The sequence below is a fragment of the Pagrus major genome, chromosome 5 (genome assembly GCF_040436345.1).
Source record: "Pagrus major chromosome 5, Pma_NU_1.0".
Taxonomy (NCBI): Eukaryota; Metazoa; Chordata; class Actinopteri; order Spariformes; family Sparidae; genus Pagrus; species Pagrus major.
In genome coordinates this window covers 23,128,854-23,149,796 of record NC_133219.1, presented here as the reverse complement: position 1 = coordinate 23,149,796, position 20,943 = coordinate 23,128,854, and the positions used below count along the sequence as shown (strand labels likewise).

Below are 20,943 nucleotides of genomic sequence, written 5' to 3'. Positions count from 1 at the left end.
TTCACTTCATCCTCACAGCTTCTGTCATGCGTGCCTCTGTCATTCTTATCTATACATCCTGTCCTCACTTGTTATGTTAAGTTAAAGGCAGCAAAAAATAATCTCCTGTAAAAACCCCAGTAAAGAAAATTGAGGCTTTCACAACATCTGTAATCAGCAATGAAGCAACCTCTTAAAACAGCAAAGGAGGTATTTGAGTGAAGCTATCAATCTGCCAAGGGTTTACGTGGGTTCAGAGGCTTCCAAAGAATAAACCACACTTATAAAGCTTCTGGGTAATCACGTGGTCCCAGCACCATCATCAACCTTTTGACTCTGTCTGTGCATGCAGAGAGTCCGCGCAAGAAAAAGGAAATGATGCAAATGAATTTTTTTGGAAGGAAATGTTTCTCATTTAAAAAAAAAAAGAAAATCTGCGGTTGATTGATTGGCTGGTAAAATCTTCTCGGTGATCGGGAGATGGTATATAAGCTGAGCAAAGAGCTGAAACACTCACTGCACTGAGCACTGAGCTGAGAACGTCAGACATCACAGCAACAGGAGACAAGATGTTTACAGAAAGACAGACACACCTGGAGAACGGTAAGTTTAGTTTACTCTGTGGTGTCAATTTTTGTAGTTTAAATTAGTTTGAAGGTGCATTAATAGTCCTTGATTATAGCAATAGTTTAAATGTGTTGTTTTGGTGATGTTATACCAACTTGCAGGCATTTTTTCCTCAGATTTGTGATCACATCAATGTAGGTTTTAGAGTAAAAAAAGACTCTTGCAGCAAAAAGACCCACAAGGCAGCAAAATAAATAATTTTAACAGTAAATTCATATTTTCTGTCATTTCCAGCCCTCCTCTCAGCAGTGGCAGTGCTGCTTCTCCTCACCACAGCAGGACAGTCTGCGATGCTGACTGACGAGCTGCAGACCACAGCAGCCCCAGTTCTGTCAAACTCTGCTGCGACCACACAGCCCGACAACAGTGAGTGCAGAGTTTTGTCTCAGCTTGAAGACGTTGAAGTGTTTTATCACTGATTTAACTGACAGCTGAGTTAGATAGATTATAATCTTTTGCACACAAGATTAAAGATTGTGCACGTTGTACAATTTTTCAGGACTTCTGAGTCTCCATAGAAATCCGTCTTGGGAATACGAGTATCAATTATTAATTAATCCATCACACAACAAATAATTGGTTGTTTTATCATTTATCCATCATTTTTGTACCCTTGTTAAATTATTCATTTATTGATTCTCACTTCATCTATCAATTAGTCAGTTGATTTTTTTAATGGCACAACTTACCCTCCATACTTTCATGTTGAAATGTGATCATTGCAGCTCCTCTCTCTCGTTCTCTCTGCAGGCAGCATGGAGGAACCTCTGGTTCTGCGCTCACACAGATCCTGTGGAAGCGAATATGCGAACTGGTGTGAAAACGGTGGAACGTGCATGTTCCCCCAAGACAGTGACAAACCTTCTTGCATGTAAGAAGCATTATCTCTCTGTCACAAACAAAGTCTGGCCTCCAGGCTCCCTGTGCCTCTTGTGTTTCTGTACAAACACTGCTTCATATCTACACATGTTGCACATGTTGGTTCGTGTTCACCGTTGGAATGCACTCACATATTTCCCCGTCTTCTCTGCAGCTGCACGTCCTCGTACGGTGGGAATCGCTGCATGTTCTTCACTGACCACACTTACTCTCTGCCTGAGGTAGAGCAGCTGATTGCCATCATTTTTGGGGTAGCCATGCTCATCTCTGTCCTGATCATCATCATTTACTGCTGCGCCTACAAGAGGTGAGTATCTGCAGGCTTTCTCCACACAATGGTGTACTTGTATGACGGAATAGGGGCATGTCATGTAAATAAGGGAGAATTAAAGCTTCAGAACATTTGAGATAAACATTTCTATGAACTTTTAGGGAAGTTCTTACATTATTTTCACTCATCAAGTCGTGGCATATTTGTCTGAGATGTCTTCATACCACGCACCTCAAGCAAAATGACCCATTTTCAGGTGTTTTCTCCTCAGTCTTCAAGTTTACATTTAAATCATAAAAAGGAGCTTTTCAAATTGGTATATTTACAGTCAGTTACATGTTTACATTTTTTGGCATTTTACTCACATCAAGAATAATAAGATAAAAAAAGACTACAGTGCTAATCCAGATGATTTTTCTTTTTCAGGTGTAAAAAATCAGCACAGCTAATCAAGTCGGCGCCGTCTGAGTCGTCAGTGTGACCCCTACAACTCGCTTTCCATCATCATCATCATCGTCATCATCATCTTCATCATTATCACCAACATTTTCAGTATTATCGTTCATTGGAAAAACAAATCACAACACTTCATCATATTGTGTAATCCCTCGCATTGACTATGATTTACAAAGTCATTTAGAAACCAAAGATTAAAGTGTGTCAGAGCCTGTCATGTTAAACAGAATCAGATACTTATCACCTCATCGTCCTTTAAAGAATGAGGAAGAGCAAATATGACTATTTATTGTAATATTAACTTAGCTTAAGTTAACTTATATTAAGTTAACGTATTTAAAGTGTTCCATTTATTTAATTTTTTGTAATAAATGAAAATATATATATATTTGTGTTGCCTGAATTTCTGTGGGTAAAAAGGTGGATAAACACACACACACACACACACGTTATCATTATCGTATTGGAGATAATGGAGATTTTTTTCTTAATTGTAATTGGTCAGGAATTGGCCTCAAGAGGTGCTTTTATTTTGGCAGGAGATACCATAATATAATTTATATAATATAATAATATTGAAATATAGATGTTTTTTTAAATTATACATGTCTTTTTTTTTCTTTTTAATCTGATTTCTAAAATGTGCTACTCTGCTACTCTCAGCACACAGTCTGCAAAGTAACCAGTAACTAAAGTAATCAAGTAAATGTGCAGCGTAGTGTAAAAGTACAATATTTGCCTCCAAAGGGCAGAGGAGTGAAAGTATAAAGAAGCTAGAAAATGGAAATAGTCAAGTTAAGTACAAATACCTCAAAAGTACAGTACTTGAGTAAATGTACTTAGTTACATTCCACCCCAGGTAATGGGTACTTTTACTTTTGACACTAATATTATTATGTATAATAACTACAATAATAATAATAATTACATTAAAAGAAATATCTCAGTACTCCTTCCACTACTGCCAAACACAACTAATGTCAGATGAAAATCTCTTCAAAATATCATAATTACTACTTTGGAATATAAGATTTTAAAATTTAAAATAAAAACATTGAAGCCATAGCTATTCTTTGACTACTGGTGCATGGTGTTTGGCTGAGTGAGCCACAGACAAACTGTAAAAGAGCTCTCCTAAAAATCTAATTACATAACATTTTCAAAGCATTTCATAAAGTCAGCATGTAGACGAGCTGCATGCTAAAGACCAAACAGTACAATTATATATTTGATCTGCTAGTTAATGTTGAAGATGAAACACAGAGAGCTTTTTTATGAACAGGCAACACTTAAAGTCACATCAATGAGGAAAGAAATGGCACAAAAATGATTATATGATAACTAAATGATATGTGACTGTTTACTGAAAAACAGCTCATTCATGTCATTTCACATCTTTATATTATTTGAGTAGTCAAATGTGTTTTTAAAATACTTAATTAGCAATATTTTTAAACAATAGTTATGACAGTCCTGAAATATTCTGACTTCATATTATAAATAAACATAATAATCTTTATAAATAAACAGAATGATTCATCCATAATAACCACTTTCACTTTTGAGACTTTATTTTTGCTGTTAACACTTCTGTGCCTTTACTTAAGTATGATTTTAATAATGGACTTTTACTTGTAATAGAGTATTTTTCACATTGTGTTTTAAATCACAAGTAAAGGACCTGAACGCTTCTTCCATCACTGTCTTTCTTCAATAGTACAAACTGTGAGTAAAGGCCAGACTCCCATCTGATTTTGCAGAAGTCCATGAGTGACAGGAAGATGAGTGAGACAGCAGCAGCCGCAGCCCTTCCTCCTGGTTTTTTAACTGGTGCCTTCAGGGTCCGTCTTTTTATTCGGACCTTTGATGTGTGAAATTGTCTGAACTACAGGAGTGTGTCACCACACCCAGACCGCAGGTTTGAGCCCATTGGTTTCCAGGTTTGTCTCCGACAGGAAGCGCATCGCCTGCCCTCTTCTTACCTAATAGTTATTTTGACAGTAAGTCTGAAGCGTCTCCAGACCAGCTCCTCTCCTCAGACGGTACCTGCGCCTCCTGCCAGCGGCTCTGAGATGGATCTGACCTGCAAACCTGCAGCGCTGCTCTCACTGATCGGTCAGTAGATCCTCTTTAATGTTTGACAGTCAGGCTCACATTGTGTTTGACTCTGCTGTAATTTATTGCGTCGATGAGGTCTGACGGGGTTCAGCTGTGGACTGAGATCAGCTCCACAAGCACAAGGAACCACTGAGAGCTGAACTTACAAGTAACTGAGTACATTTACGCATTTACCTGAGTGCAGTTCTGAGTATTGCTACCGAGTATTTTCAATTTATGTTACTTTATGCTTCTACTTCACTACATTTCAGAGGGAAATAATGTGTTTTTTACACCACTACATTTGTCTGACAGCTGTAGTTACTCGTTACTTTTCAGATTACAATGGATTAATGGATTAATCAAACAACACTCACAGGGGCCATTTATCTGCAAAACGAGTACTTTTACTTAAAGTACATGTAGCTGATGGTACTTCTCTACTTTTACTTGGTAATTTAAGTAACATTTTGAATGTGGGGTCTACTTGTCTTAGGGCATGGCACTGCTACTTTTACTTGAGTAAAGTATCTAAATATTTATACTTTTACTCAAACATATTGTACTCCTCTCACATTGTACTCTTTTTTTGCAGCTTGAATTGTGGAGGAAGAAGTCAAGTAAAAGTAGCAATACTCCATTGCATGTAAATGTAAAAATGTAACTTGAGTGAAAGTACTTAAGTAGTATTAGTTACATGTTCTTAAAGTATCAAAAGTAGAAGTAGCTTCCCAGTTATGCAGCAGAATGATACTGTCATTATCATATCATATATTATACTACTGGATTATTGTAAGTCAGTGGTGGAATCATAGGATGGATTTATAATAATAATGAGGTAATAATAGAAAGAAGTATTTATTTTTTCATAACTGAATAAACAAGCTGCTCTGAATATGGAGCTAAATCAGGGTCAAATGTTTTGTACTTGAAAAAGTAAAATTTGAAACTGAAATTTCAAGTTTTGATCTTGAATTTTGAAAAATACATCAACGTATTCAAAATAAAAATAAAAAAATAAATTCAGTTTCAAATCTTTTTTTCAGTTTCAGACTTTTGACCCTGATCTAGCGTGGGGGGCGTGGCATCAACTGAGAGGGGTGTGGCATCATGACAGACAGCTTAACCAAAAGGCTACAGACCTTCCCCTATCATGTTGCCTTCAGGGAACGTAGGATCTAAAACGATTCGGCTACGCCACATGATTGGCAGTGAAAAAACTACTGTCAGTGACAAACTTCCATTTGCACACCATGCACGAATATCCTGCACAGCTAAAACTGTTTTAATTTCCAAGGCTGTTTAGATGTGAGATGTGGAAGCTGTTTTAGACAGTACTGAGGACTAATTGTAGTACAGGAGCGACAAAATCACGCCAGATTGTGCACAGACACCCACACTTTAAGTACTGAAATGTCCGACACGTAAAGGATCTGATTTCCTCTGTTAGTACTTGTTAAGTCAGTCAGATGGACAGATATCCCCAGGTAAAAGGCCTGTTTCTTCAGGTCTAAGGTAAAGTGGAAGATTTCAGAGAAGAAACTTGCTTCATGCCTGTTTTAATGAGCTGACGTACATTGTGAGCGTGGAGCCTGAGGGATGCTGACAGACGCTGGCAATTAAACCACAAATGGATTATTATTTGAAAGCACATGTGGTCTGACTTAATCTGCCATTTACATCTTGTTTAGGTTCATTTTTACCAATAAAAAGCCAAATAACAAACATAAGAAGGTAACAATATATTCTATCTTATATAAACTGATGGAGGAGGTACTCAAATACTTTACCTACCGATACTACCATGTAAAAATACTCCATTACCAATAAAAGTCCTGCATTTGAAATCCTTTTACTAACGTGAAAAAAAGTACTTGTACTGAAGAAATATAAGATATGCTTAAGGTACATTTTACTGTTGGAACTGGCTGAGCTGCATCTAGTTTAAAATACTAAAATACTCCAGGGTGCGACTATATTGGTCACACATGCACCCAGAAACAAGTGAGGTTATCGCAGTTTCTTGTTGCATGTGATTTAAAAGAAGAAAGACATGTTTTTGCACCTTTTTCTTGTTTCATTTACACAATCTGTTAAGGAATTAAAATACAGTGTATTATTGGTCGCACCGTTAGGCACATCAGTGCAACCAGTGTGAAAAATGAGTCTGGAGCCCAGCCTTCAAAAATGTGCCTCATGTGTTGGACTTTTCTCTAATCTTTGTCCTTTTGTGGTATTGAATACTTCGGCCACATTTGGCATCGAGCAGATATATTAAAGGAACCACTGAGAAGGTCAGAGAGAAAATCAGCTTCTCACAACTCATCAGAAGACATCTGAAACGTCTAGACAGGACTCATTCATTCAAAACCCAATGATTGATAATCATCTGCAAACCGACCAGTAACTGCAGCGAGTGAAATAAATGTAACAGAGTAAAAAGTACATGTAGAGGAGTATTACTATGGCTGCATGATATGGTCCAAAAAGCACATTGCGATGTGATTAACATCATGAAAAATAGTAATATCATGATGATGTGACATCTGTTAGAGTCTGTATAAGTTATTTAACATCTGTAGATTTGCAGCGATACAGTATGTAATTAAAAGGCTGTTGTCACACATTTGACCTGTTTATCAAAAAAACTGCAGCCTCTATGATTTGGAGATTTTGATAATATTTTGATTTATTGTGCATTCATACTAAATGTGTGCATTACATGATTAAAAGTAGGCTACTTAGTTATTTTTTATTTTTTGACTATGAGGAGCTTTTTCATTTGGGATTTTTTTGTCTTCCCTATTTTTCGCTCATTGTTTAAATTGTAAATTTTAAAAGTTTACTTTACTTTAAAAAAGCCAAGAAACTGATCAGAATTTTCAAGTAAGAATTGCCAAGTAAAATCGACTAATAAACTGCAGAAAGTTGTGGAAATCCCAAAATGCCTCCTCCTTTTGTAACAATCCCGTCCATCTTCTACATTTATTCCTCCAGTTATCCATCACGATAGGAGCTGAGCCACTGATGACCTTTCCTGTAATATTGCTCTCCATTATGTGGGTCATATAAAGTCAGCTTGTTGTAGCCCTGCTCACCTTTACCTGAGGCACCAAACATTGGTGCAGCAGAATGTTGCAATTTTCAAACCGTCAAAGAGTCCAATTAACTTATGATTTTGCAAACTGTTGGAAAAATACAGGTGTAACTCCCATCCAAATTACCCCTCATGAGGTGAGATGAGTATCTGGATCCTGCTGGTTCTTGATGAGCCGGGGAGAGACAGTGAGTTAGTGATTAATGATATAAATGTGCACTTTACACCAATCAGCCACGTCAGAAACACCCAACAACCGGGCTGAGTCTTCTCACAGCAAACACCGAGGAAAATATCTCTGCAGCCATAACAACGGACAGACACCAGACAGAGAGCGATGGTTTTACAGCAAGTATAACCCGATTCATAACCAGTCATAACCAGACGCATCTTGCATCCACGTTCATGTGTTTTTCTGTCCTGCCTGCAGGAATGTGGGCGTCTGCATTATGGAGCTGTGCAGGCTGGTACAAGCATGTGGGCTGGGCAACACGAGCCACACCACATCACGTCCTGCTTGGAATAGTTTACACAAAGAACCTGGAAGCCAATCTGATGTTGCCTGCCAAAAAATGTTTTTTATTGTTTTTTTTACATTTTCCTTAATGTGTGCTGCCTTATCTAAACACACACATCAAACACAGATCAGTCCCCTCGCTCAGGTCAAATATCATGTTCAGCCAGTTTGTAAACATTACCTTGTCATGTGAAACTGACATTTGCACTTGTGAACTCTGTTTGTTTGCATGTCATCTGTGGTGCCAAACTAGGTCAATGTGGGAAAACACTTGTAAGATATGAATTCAGGGTTTTTCTCATCTGAAGTGGAAAAAAAAGTAGAAAGCCCCCTAAAATTGTTTAAATTAAACAATTTGAGAAGAGATAATCGCGTTCTCTCAACTGATCACAACTAAACCTGTGACAAGGGCTCACCTTCATTGTAAGGTGACTCACGACATGGGTTAAAGTCAACGTCCGTGAAAAACCTCCTCATCTTAAATCCACTGACACTAATGAGACAAATGTTCTCCGTTCAACAGGTGTCACGCTGCTGTGGCCGTACGTTCTCACCAAGAGCGTCTCATACAGCGCCTCTCTACCTGCAGGTATTCACCCAGACAGCTGTTGTGATTTCATTTCTTTTTCTACAATAACAAATCGCTTTATTTGTCAAGTATGATAAATGTGCAGGGATTGGTCTTTGAACTGTTTCCACAAACACATCATTTTAAGTGACAACCATAGATAATGTCAAGGAAAAGAAAGAATCGTGTGTTGTGACAGTAATGAATGAATCAAACCTAAATGAGACATTTAAGGAGCATTTTCAACTCAGTGTGAAGCCTACAATAGATTTGAGATATGAGAGGGTAAAGTGCTGTAAAGCTGAAACAGCAAGATGATGATTCTTCAATAAGTTGATCGCCTGGAAAAAAAGTAGCTATTCTGATAACTGATCAGTTGTTTGAGTCACGTTAAAATACCAAACAGTAGCTGGTACCAGCTTCTCCAGTGTGAGGATCTGTTGATTTTCTCTGTGCTATATTATTTGTAAACTTAAACTGTGTTTTTCACAATTTTCTGACCTTTCATAGATAAATAGATTATTCCATGCAATCCATCATGTTGGTAGAGTGATCAATAGTGAAAGGAAAGCATTAGTTGCAGCCCTTAATTGCTGACAATTTCAGCTCAGCCGTTTACTTTCTTTTCACAAAAGAAAGTCACAAAGTGCAAATAGAGGCACAATCTAATAAAAATACACCCCATTTAAATAAAGAGTAAGAGTAAAGTTACTGAATTAAACTGCAACTCACAGTAATTTTTATAATAATAATATATTTCTACTAGAAAATGGAACAACACAGTCACAGCATCAGGTTGCTTTTTTTATCGGCTTAATGAAACATGTGTCTGTCTCTGAACACGAGTCTGCATGTTGAACAAATGTGGATTCATCCCAGACGCTCAGCAGAGATCCACTCAGTGAAAATGCTGCTGTGAAAAGGTTTCCAACAGCTGCCTTTGTTTTTGGTTGTTTCAGGTCAGGGAGAAGCGCGCCCTCATGTGGTGAAGCGGTCGACACAGAACTGCGACAGCTCGTATGACAAGTACTGCTTCAACGACGGACAGTGCATGCTGCTGGTGGACATCAATGAACACCACTGCAAGTACGATCTTGTGTGTCAGTGTGTGTGAGTGTGCGTGTGTCTGCTGCTTGTAATCATCCTGTGTGATCATGAATGACTCGTCTCTTTGCGCTGCAGGTGCGAGAGGGGCTTCTACGGCCCCAGGTGTAGCAACCCGGAGCTCGTCGTTCAGCCAATGGGAGAGGAGCAGATAATTGTCGCCATTTTCTGTGTGAGTCTGCTGATCATAGGCCTGTCCGGAGTGCTGTACTTCTGCTGCAAATGGTAAGGCTTCAGACTGACAATCAATGTGTGTGTGTGTTTGTAATATCAATGACTTTTAATGTGACTTAAAGGATCACCCAAAAATTCAACAAAAACACAGTGTGCTCATCGATTACGAGGGTGACTCAGACACTTCCTTTCATCATGTAAAACTTGCAGGTGTAGCTCGTTTTACAAATGAAGCCCCTCATGACGTGAAGTCTGCCTCAACATCCTGTTTCATGCAGAGTCATGTCAAACCACAGACGATGATTGCAATCTCTTAAACCTGGTCACCAGTTCAGTTCATCTTAAGGATTTTTTAAGGATGGATGATGAGTCAATGATTTGGTTGTTCTGTGTTATTTTACAGGTATAAGAAAAACAAATTCCCACGTCAGCAGAAGCGGCAGGGATACAAAGGAGTCCAGACTGCTTAGAGGGCCACACACTCCCTGCATCCACCGCTGCTGGAAAAAGGCAAACCAGGATTTTCCCAGTTTCTTAGTGAAAACTTCAGCATCATGACGTTACCCGACGATCTTACACTCAGTGACTGGTTTACTGGATTGTTCCCTCTTGCAGTACTCTACGTCACGCGGCTTTGGATCACTTTATAAAGCAGGCAGATCAACACAAAGAGATTAAAATGTTCAGCCTGCTTTGTGTGCTGCTCCAGTGTTGCTTCAGCACCTGCTACCCTCATGTTTGAAAAGATGAATAGTGAGATACACAAAAGCAGTTTCTGTGGGTGAAACTATGACGGCGTAAAATTCACGGAGAAAGGCAACAAGCCGAAGCTTGGCATCACATTTGACTGAATTTGGCTGACAGTGACAGTCACATTGATGTAGCATCTTCACAGGCTCTTTTAAACCAGCCTCAGAGACAAATAAAAATAAACATATTAAAAATTATAATGATCACCTCTTAACCATTTAGCCGCCTTCATACAGTATCATACCTTTATGCCCGATATAGCTTGTATTTATTGTGACTTTTAGCCCTCTGTAGCTATGATGAATATCAAACCATTACTGTCATCAGTGTCATTAAACTGGCCACTGAGTATAACAGTTCTGTGTTTTATTATTTCTGTAGGCAGATAGTGTTCTCATTTTGATAATTTATTATAAAGTATTAATGTATACACTAGAATCTTTTCTTATTTTGGAAGCTCTGTTACTGCTACAAAAATGAAAACAACTTGAATTTTTTACTCCTGGATTCTTTTTTTGTTTCTTTTTATTGAAACGACATTGCTGTCCGAAGGCTACAACTGAAAATCTTCACATTTCACATTCTTTTCACGACTTGAGCAGTTTTCACATTTTTCTTCGGATGAAAACATCTCTCTCTACCAACACATTTCTGTAACTTTTGCAATGGCAGTATTACTGTAGCTGTACGTGTACCAGAAAAAAAAACATGTTTATTAAAATAAAAATAAAGCAAATACATTTCAAACTTGCAGCCTGTTCTCCCTTCATTTAAATACTGATTTTCAGCCCTGTAACTCTTTTCTGGACTTCATTTAGGACACAAATATGATTTTTTTTATAGTAAGTGCATGTAAAAATAAAGTGGATCCACTGAGCAACATTATTAAACAGTAAGTAAAAGTGAATCATCTGATGAGTCATTTAAGTTTCAAATGTAAGCTACTGTGGGACAGTTTGTATTGTCTTAAACTGTAGCTCTTTTATTTCAAGCTCTACCGAAAAGGCTTCATATATCCTCAAAGCCTCTAAAAAGCTTTTATTTGATTTGCAAATCATTGTATTGAATTTGATTTGTGTCTTACATAGTTTTTTCTAGAATAGGAGTTGTACTACTTAAATGAAGAGCAGCTGTTCTCGATTCACAGTTCCAGGGTAACTGCACGCTGGCTCGAAGGATGTGAGTCATTATTAAGATTACTATGCCTGTGCTTATCCTGCTATGACTAGTCAAAATGTATGCAGTGAGAAAGATCTACAAAACCTTTGAAACATGAAGGTCTAACACTGGCTAAAAAACAATGGAAGAACAGAGTATTTGATTCACTATCTAACCTGTTACTGTACTTTTTGAATATGATAAACTATGGTAGCAGTGGGAGCGTAAGACAAAACTGGGACCAAGAGTTTATTTGGAATTTCCTTCAAATTTGGTGCATTTGGTAATCTTTGTTAAAGAGACATACTAATTTCAGGTTCATAACATGCTTTAATGCACAAAAAACACATTGGTTTTCTCATACTGTCCAATGCAGTAGCACTATATTCCCCCTCTGTATGAAACTCTCTGTTTTAGCTCCTGTCTCTTTAAGGAGACACACAAACTTGTCAGGACCTTGACAAGATGTCAGGAGATGTCAAGTGTCATGACTCTACTTTTGACTCTACATTCATTTTTACTGACCCTTGGATACAATCACCTGAAAAGTATCAGTATTTTATGGTTGTACTTCTGTTGTACTTCTACTTTCACATCAAAAACTGTATTTTCTTTATTCCCAAATATCCACTTGACCTATTTTAGTGACACATTTAATCCAAAACACAGTATTTCATTATTAAATGGTGACAAAATGGCAAAAGCAGCTGTTTGTTTGGAGCTTATATGCCCGCACTAGGTCCTACAACAGCCAGTGTCGTGTTGACAAGTGACCCACTCTCTAGTCTTTCTTCTCTCTCCTGAGCTGCTTACACGCCAGCCTCCAGATGACTGATGCATCATGTAGCCAATGAGATTTCAAATCCAGCAATGTATAGTTTTTATACATTTTTTAAGCCCAAAACCAGCTTATAACCTTTCAAAATAGCCCCAGAAGGATTTCTAAAGACTTTGTGATTAAAACTTAAATATTAAATATATTAAAATTTAAAATAGCAGGATCAAATGCACTCACATAATGCAAATAAATAGTTATGCTTGTTGTAGGTTAGTCATGTCTGATCTAATGAGTGCAGTGTCCGGCGACAAGTTAATCAATAATCTTTGCTCCCTCATTAGTGCTTCAACCAGAGTCAATGAACCATTTTTAACACCTTGAGTAAGTCTTTATATGTTCTCTATGCTAATGAACAGCAATGATTACACATAAACATTAACTCACCCACAGATGCTGCTCTGTTTAGGACATACTTAAAAACACATAAGCATGCACTTACACACACAACACACCCTCTGAGCGGTCTCTGTTTTGTTCTAAATATAAAACCATTGGCTAAACATTCACAACAAAATCCAGGAAATGCTTCTCTAATCTCCACACTGTGCTCATTCAATGTTAAGACCTAATTACTGCATAAGTAATAGTAGGTTGCTCATGCAGTGAGTAATGTGGTTGGTGGAAGACCCATTAAGCACATCCTTGCGTGTCCTTTAACAAAACAAAGTGTCCACGTGTACCATGCACACATTTATTTTGTAACTTGAGGATGATTCATGTCATATTTTCACTGTTACATTTGTTTGACACGCTAGCAGCACGGCTGTAGGGATGGTAATGTAGGTTTGTCGGTCGGTCCACCACCACTGAAATATTTCCACAGCTTATTGGATGGATTAATGTGAAACTTTGTACAGACATTCATGATTCCCAAAGGGTGAATCCTAATGATTTTTGTAATTCTGTGACTTATTCTCTTACGCCACCAGCAGGTCAAAATTTCCATTCATCCAGTGATATATCTCATCATCTACTACATGAATTAAAAAAAAAAAAATCTACAGACATTGATGGTTCACAGAGAAGGAATCCTGATGACTTTTTACTCCAGCGTCATTTTGAGGTTGTTTGTGGCAGATTTGCGGAAACTCTCAGCAGGGTTGTAAAAAAGAAATATGTGTTTGGCTGTTTTAAAGATCTGGTAAGGTTTAGGCACAAAAAAACCCCTTGGTTAGGGTTAGAGAACATGGTTTGGGTTAAAACAGCACGTCCTCGTACCTAAACGACTAAATAGGTTGATTGCTAGAGAGATTGATAGAGAAAGTGCCTCCACTTTGTGCTGACTTTGTCGCTCTTGTCACCTGATTTCCTCCTTTCCTCCCCTCATAATCACTATGGCCACTAGAGGTCGCCACCTAACAATAAATGTCCGTATGGGTCAAACTAATGCTGCATTCCTGACAACGTTGGTGGTCGGAAATTCCTAGTCCGAGCTTTCCAGGTGCAAGACGCCAAAAGCGAGCAAAAAACTTGACTGACCATAAAAAATGATATCTCTTTGGCAAGTGTACCCAGACTCGAGCCCTCAGCAGTGCAGCCCTCTTGCATTATGGACTAAATAGAGGATGAAAAGCGACACATGACGTAACAAATGCCATTATACATTTTATACTTGGAAACATATCTATCCCTTTTATTCACTGGTCTTATACAAATACTGTAGTCTACAAATACACCCTACCCCCTTCCCATGGGTGCAGCCATTGTTGTGTGACGTCATACAACTGCTCCCTCGTGAAGTCGGGAACCTAAAGCCATCGAATACTTAATTGTATTTAATTGGTAATTACCACATATTAGCATGCTTTGTGCTAAACTGAGATGGCAAGCCTGCTAAACATTAGCATGTTAGCATTTTAGAAGTCACTGTGACGTCCCGCTAACAACAGTCGAATCTGGGTTGGCAACTGGTGTTTGATTTGCATTTGCACCTTGTTTATTTCTGTTCTCATTTTCAGCTTTAACTTAAACATTTAAAGAAATATAGTTGCACATGCAGTTTGGGTAAAAAACCTGAAAGTTATTGTAAACAAACATCTGGATCTGTGTTTGGGATTACCGTTTAACTCAAAGAAAGAACGAGAAAGTCGCACATTTATAACACTAACACGACAATAAACTGCATTCTTCAGGATGGCATTCACCTGACTGGCATCACACCAACTGGGACAGGTGTTACAAATCAGGGCAAACACCTCAAGAGGCCAAACACGTATCAACCGGTGCATACCGGAAAAATACATCATGGATTATCTCAAAGTACAGTATTATTCACCAGCCTTATAAGGTTGTTCTGTATCTGCAGGTGTGTTTGCACACTTAAAGCTTGCATCCAAGTCGTAGGTTATCCTTCACGTGTGCAATAATCCCCTTTATTGGGACAACTACTTTGTGAAAAAGCATGATTCAAAGTTTTATCCAAATAGTTACGGCTGTATTTGCGTGTCAGAAAGTTGTCTTCCTTCATGTCGTGAGCTACGTTGCGGTGTGTTTACAGTGGGCGGCTGTTATGAGGTGCTTCCCTCCAGCCTTGTGTCAGACTTTCCACATATTCGTATTACATATCCCCAATGCCATTACACATAATCCAAACAATTTCATTCCACAGCGCTTATAAACAAAAACGCATAAGGAGCTTGTGGTTGTTGCTGAGGCTGAGGAATGACATGGAAAAGTTCCCGGCATTCCTTGCAGGTTTCTATGGGATTCCTGCGGAGCACGAATGATGGGGCTGCCTCTGTCTACAGACACAACAACATTTTTAACACACCCTTCTGTAGCAGCATCCCCACCCATACCTTAAGGTCTCCTCATGGTTACAGCGTACTGAAATAATGACAGCATTTAATGAAACCACACACACAACACATCAGACGGGGAAAGACACCCTGTTGAACAAGACAAAACATACATGTAATATTAAAATAACAGATTTGTTTTAATCGTGTTTAAACCAGTGTGAAATCACACTGACTCATGACTCATCGCTCAGCAAAAACACAAAAATCAGAGGTGAATTTGCTGTTGTTTGTTCATGGAGTCATATCAACATATCTGGGATCCATTCTCACTGTTTACAAAATATCTGTACATGATACTATTTATCAATCACGTAAATCAGTTTTATGATTCTTATTATTGGTATCAATGCCATATATTTTTTTCATTGAGCTCTTTGTACCTTGAGTTAAGTGCAGACGTGACTCCTGATGCAGTTTATAAATAGCACAAGTCGTAAGTGTGTGTTGCCAAGCCTCGTAACTCCTCAAAGGGGGCACTATGTAGTCTTGGAGAATGAAATAAAACCCAGAGGTTTTAATATTTACAATATTAATGAGGTAATAAAACAAACTCAGAATTAATTATTTTCCATAACAGAATAAACAAGTTGTTCTCAGAAGAAAATAAGGTCCTCAGAATACTGTTTGAAGCTAGAAAGGTGGCAGGGTCCACCCAATATATGTAAAACAGTATGAAATTGTGTTGCCCTTCAAGGTCAGTTTGTTTAGCATAAAAAAATCAGTCAATAAAGATCTTTCTCTTCTGATTTAAATTTCTTCCCCTAAACTACATAGTGTACCTATAAGCCTATTAAACCCTCCTGTACCACTTTGAAAAATGCCCAAATTAAATAAAATATGAAAATATGATGAGCTTTTTTCATTTTCTGAGAAGTTTACATGGGTGTAGGTAGTCAAAATGTCTTATTACACTTAACATGAGACACAATAATCAAACAAGTAACGTTTTTAGACATCACATCTTATTTCAAGGCATCTTAACAATTTTCACACACACTTTGTATTCCTAGTTTCTTTTCTTATTTTTGAAGTGGCATTTTTTCCAATGTATGAGTTTGTTAGTATGTGTGTGTGTGTTACTGATGGACTAATGGGTACATGCTGTAATTGTGACCGTAGAGGAAGAGGTGCGGAAGCAATAACAGTTAAAGAAGCAGGAGCGAGTGTTTGTGTGTGTGTTAATGGTAACCAGAAACAAGTCAGAATACCTCAAACTGTTTTGTGTCTCAGTCTCGTTCAGACTTATTATTCCCCGACAGAAGCCTCGTCATTAGGCGCAAAATGTGTTGCCTGGGGCAGATTAATCACCAGACACACACACACACACACACACACACACACACACACACACACACACACACACACACACACACACACACAATCACACACAATCACACACCTCTTCTTCTAACTGTTTAAGCGTGCACATACATACACAAACACACTTAAACACACACACGCGCCTACACAGTTGCGTCTGTCTCTCTCTCTCACACACACACACACCCTTCTTACTCCTTGGAGTTGAGAGGCAGGCGTTGCTCTATAAAAGCTGCACCCAGCAGAGGTAAGGAGAGCAAAGCACAACTTCTATCAGCAGGGGACAAGCACACACACACACACACAGCTCTGACACACACACAGATTAGCACAGGCCTGTCATACACACCACACTCTCTTCCTGGGATATGAACACTCTCGTCCTCACCTGTCTCCTGTGCTTCGGTAAGTCTGGACTTGTGCCTATATTGTGTGTGTGTGTGTTAGTGTGTGTGAAGTGCAGACAGCAAATGTAAAATGGTTTGAGGACAGATAATCAGGGGCGTACGAAGGAAGAAATGTCTCTGCAAGTGAGGACTTGTCAGGCAGGACGAAGATATTCAGGTGTTTTAGAGAGATATTTGTGTCACATCTGACTCTCAAAATCTATTAATAGACCAAATTATTGTACACTGCCAAAGGTCAACATATTTCACATACTTCATTGAGTGATATAAATCATTGTTTTTGTCTATTGTGAACGATGTGTTCAGGTACAGTGCAGTTCTGGATGAGGACTGGTCTTACTGGTTTCAGTGCTAATACAATATGTGTCTAATTTGAAAGCTCAGATTGTTGTGAATGTGAATGGATGAGTCAGTTTGTAAAAGAGCCAAGATTTCAGAATACAGTGTTTAGAGAAAGTAACTAAGCAACCTTTAGGCTCCTGGTGAAGAAGAATAAATGCCATTTCATCAATTTCCAATTATATGTCTTCACCTTGGTTACTTTTTAAGCTGAATTGTATTTCATCTCAGGCAACAGTTCCTTTGAAAGAACGCAATAGAAAAAACACATGAAACTACACCATATGATTGAAACTTTGACCCTAATTGCTTCCCAGTTTATCATTTTGTTGATCTGTTATGAACTTTTTTTTCTGTGTGTCCTCTTGGTTTTACAGTAGTCTGCGGTGCTCTTGGTACTCAGGGATCTGGGACCGTGCTCTCCAGTGAACTAGCTGGGGTCACCGGGGGTCCGGCCTCTGGGGAGGGCCTCCAGCTGAGCGATGATGACGAGCTGGAAGTAGACGAGGAGCTTTCAGGAGGAGACAACGAAAACTTCAGCCTTCTAGGTACGACAGACAAACTCTTTTCTTCTTGGCCTTTTGAATTCCCCCTTTTAAATGGAGGTCAACTTGGGTTTAAGTTCATATGTTAGTAAATCTGTGATCAGCAAATGTTTTCTGAATACAAAAGAAAAGGGACAAAAAACTGAGCTAGAAGGTTAAAAGGTTTTCAACACATTATTTCTCCTAAAAGTGCAAAATAAAATACTTTTTTTCCCACTTGAGTCAGGTTTTAAATTAAATGAAACAAAGGATGCTTATCTTGCATTATCTTGATTTGTCATTAGTAAAAAAAAAACATTTAAGAAGGAATACTGATCTTAAAAAGATGATACATTTTCCAAACACACCCAGCCTGGCTATCCTGAAAAAAAAAAAATATATATATTTATATATATAAATATCTGAACCTTCAGTTTAAAACTCCTCTAAGTTTTAACTAAATGACACCATACACTTAATTACATTTGTCTCCTACAACAGACTTACATCCCAACAGAGATGAGAGAAGGAAGAAGAAAGGCAAAGGCAAGAGGAGGAACAAGAGCAGGAGCAAAAGCACTACTGCTTTCAACCCGGAGCACACGTTCCTCACCAACGGATACACGTCGACTCACAGCACCACAGATGATCCCTGCACCTCCATCTACCTGGGCTACTGCATTCATGGTCACTGCCAGAACATAGAGGGCCTGTCGGAGCCCGTCTGCATGTGAGTACAGCATCAGTTCAAATTGTTGACTAGATTCAGTACATCCTGTACGTGCGCACCAAGTTTAAACCTCTTTCAATTGACACTATGAGTTCAATATCTGATGTCATGTCTTGTCACTGGCTGATCAATTTGCTCTGTTAACTTTTCACTCTGCAGATGTATCAAGGGTTACGATGGGGAGCGCTGCGCGACCAAAACCCTGGGCGTTAAAAACACCCAGCCCAGTCAGATCAACCACACCGAGCTGGTGCAGACGGTCTTAGTGGTCATTGCTGTGGTCCTGTCAGTCATCAGCTGCACCGCCATCCTACTCATGACCTGTGCTCAGTGAGTATGCAAGAGACACGCAGCCGCATATACACACTACTACACATACTTTGATTTTAAAGAGGCACTAAAAGCTTTCAAAAGGCGGTGTTAGTGTTTGTGGGTGGGAAGCCAGTGGCGAAACTGGTGAAAACTCACAAGCGACGAGGTTTAAAGATGCAAGTGGTGACTTTATGTGTGCCTCAGTGGCAGTCTTAACCCTGATTTAGAAAAAAACGATAGGAAACAGTGAGAAAAGAAAATTTCTTAAGCAACATTTCCAATTGACCTCAGTTCAGTTTGTGAAAAAAATTTAAGAATCAAATTGCTCCAAACCCGTCGGTCAAGCTTATCGGCCTCCTGCAGTAAGCTGGCCACAGTAAAACTACACAGTTATTTTTACTTAAAAACCAGATCACAATATTCTGGTTATGATGTCAGCTATAATAAGGGAAGAGCCAGTGCCCTTGGTTTGGTACAAAAGACCTTGTATTCTTCTTTATTCTTTAAAGCCGTCATAGGTGAAGTAGTGAAGCTTTAAGCAAACCATCCACACCCTGGTGAATTTCAGTGTAATATAAATCACATCTGCAATCCACACATCCTGCCCAGGAACACTTCTTGGCATTCGAACACACTGACACATCAAAAAGCACATTAACACACCCAAACACACCCTCACTATACAGGTATTGCTCACCACCTTCGCAAATTGAACTCGACTTGTAGTGAAATCTGAAATTTCAACACAGATTGCATCACGTCGATTAATATACTGTATGTATTACTCATGATTTCTTTCAAATGACGATCTTTTACTTACTGTAATTGTGTGCCAAGTCATTTATTGTATAATTGCGGGTTCCTTATCAATATGTAACCAGATCACAATTGCTGGAATGTGGGACAAAGTCAATAGTCCATGAAACCATCAGCGGCGCAATTAAAGCTTTACAGCCACAGTCAGCCAAAGTGCTGTAGTGTGGAGGTGGAGCGAAAGTAGAACTTATTACTGTGAGAGTGAACTGCCTCCAGTTTCACTTCACAGCAAAGCAGAAAATAAAAAATGAAAAAAATGTTGTAACAGGGTTAATGTACAATGTACTTTATGGGCCCTAATCCTTGGAAATTACTGCCAAAATACAATAAAAACACACCTCGAGTTTCATTTGTCCGGGCAGGATCAAAGTCATGTAACTGACTCTGCTCTCTTTTCTGCGGTCATCTGATAATCATGAGTGCTACGCTCGGCTTTTGTACTCACGTTGAATCTCTTTTGTAGTTACAGGTCACATAAAAACTTCCTGGCATCCTACCTGGGAACTGGGGCGGAGCAGGAGAAGCTACAGAAACCCATCGGTGACGTTGTGGTGTGAGGGCATCAAGTTATGAAGAGGTAGGTGTTGTTGAGGTTTTGACCTACTTGTGAGTCCGCAAACACACTCTCACTGTACTTATTAGTGAGTTAATACTGCATTAAATCTATTCAATTCTGACACCGTGCCATTCAAAAGCACAATCATATTTTATCCCCCTTCAAGTAAGCCAGGTGCTAACCTCAGCTGGCTCGGCTGGTCGATGTCTCTAGTACACACGCTCAATAGGCCGCACAAGATGGAAGATCCGGGTATTTTCATACCCGGGGGAGTCGAGCTTTTTTGGCTTCAACGCGCCACTGAGCTGCTTTCATAGGAATAAATGGGGCTCTGTGTTCAGAATTAATGTAACGTCCTCGAGTCTGACCTGTTCATAACATATCCACTCTGTCTAGTATTTCCCTGCTGTTTTGGAGCCTGTCCTGGACTCTACTAGAGTTTTGGCTGACGTTAGCATCTCTATTCTGCTCTGTTGGATTTGTGAAAGCTTGAACTCCAGTAGCCTCAGCCAATGTCAAAAAAACATCAGTTAGTCGTCCCCGTTAACGTCTTTTCTCTTGTAAAGTTACCTAACCTGAGTCTTGCTTGTCGGTAAGCTAAACTAAGCAGCTAAAACATAAAA

At 38.9% G+C, this 20,943-nt stretch overlaps 3 protein-coding genes across 3 annotated transcripts; all 3 read left to right on the top strand.

Annotated features, from left to right (window-relative positions):
• Window positions 1–913: 913 nt before the first annotated feature.
• On the top strand, window positions 914–2,439 carry epgn (epithelial mitogen homolog (mouse)). Its single transcript, XM_073465521.1, has 4 exons — window positions 914–972; window positions 1,357–1,477; window positions 1,640–1,792; window positions 2,183–2,439. Exons 2-4 carry the CDS (start codon window positions 1,362–1,364, stop codon window positions 2,235–2,237), a joined length of 324 nt encoding a protein of 107 aa, XP_073321622.1. The 5' UTR covers window positions 914–972; window positions 1,357–1,361; the 3' UTR covers window positions 2,238–2,439.
• Window positions 2,440–3,978: 1,539 nt separating this feature from the next.
• Window positions 3,979–11,165, top strand: LOC140995648 (proepiregulin-like). The gene is made up of 6 exons (XM_073465728.1): window positions 3,979–3,997; window positions 4,124–4,327; window positions 8,447–8,512; window positions 9,451–9,577; window positions 9,674–9,820; window positions 10,173–11,165. The coding sequence occupies exons 1-6, from the start codon at window positions 3,979–3,981 to the stop codon at window positions 10,237–10,239; spliced, it is 630 nt and encodes a 209-aa protein (XP_073321829.1). The 3' UTR covers window positions 10,240–11,165.
• Window positions 11,166–17,004: 5,839 nt separating this feature from the next.
• areg (amphiregulin) lies at window positions 17,005–20,321 on the top strand. The gene is made up of 5 exons (XM_073465597.1): window positions 17,005–17,041; window positions 17,760–17,921; window positions 18,408–18,636; window positions 18,796–18,966; window positions 20,228–20,321. The coding sequence occupies exons 1-5, from the start codon at window positions 17,005–17,007 to the stop codon at window positions 20,319–20,321; spliced, it is 693 nt and encodes a 230-aa protein (XP_073321698.1).
• Window positions 20,322–20,943: the final 622 nt, after the last annotated feature.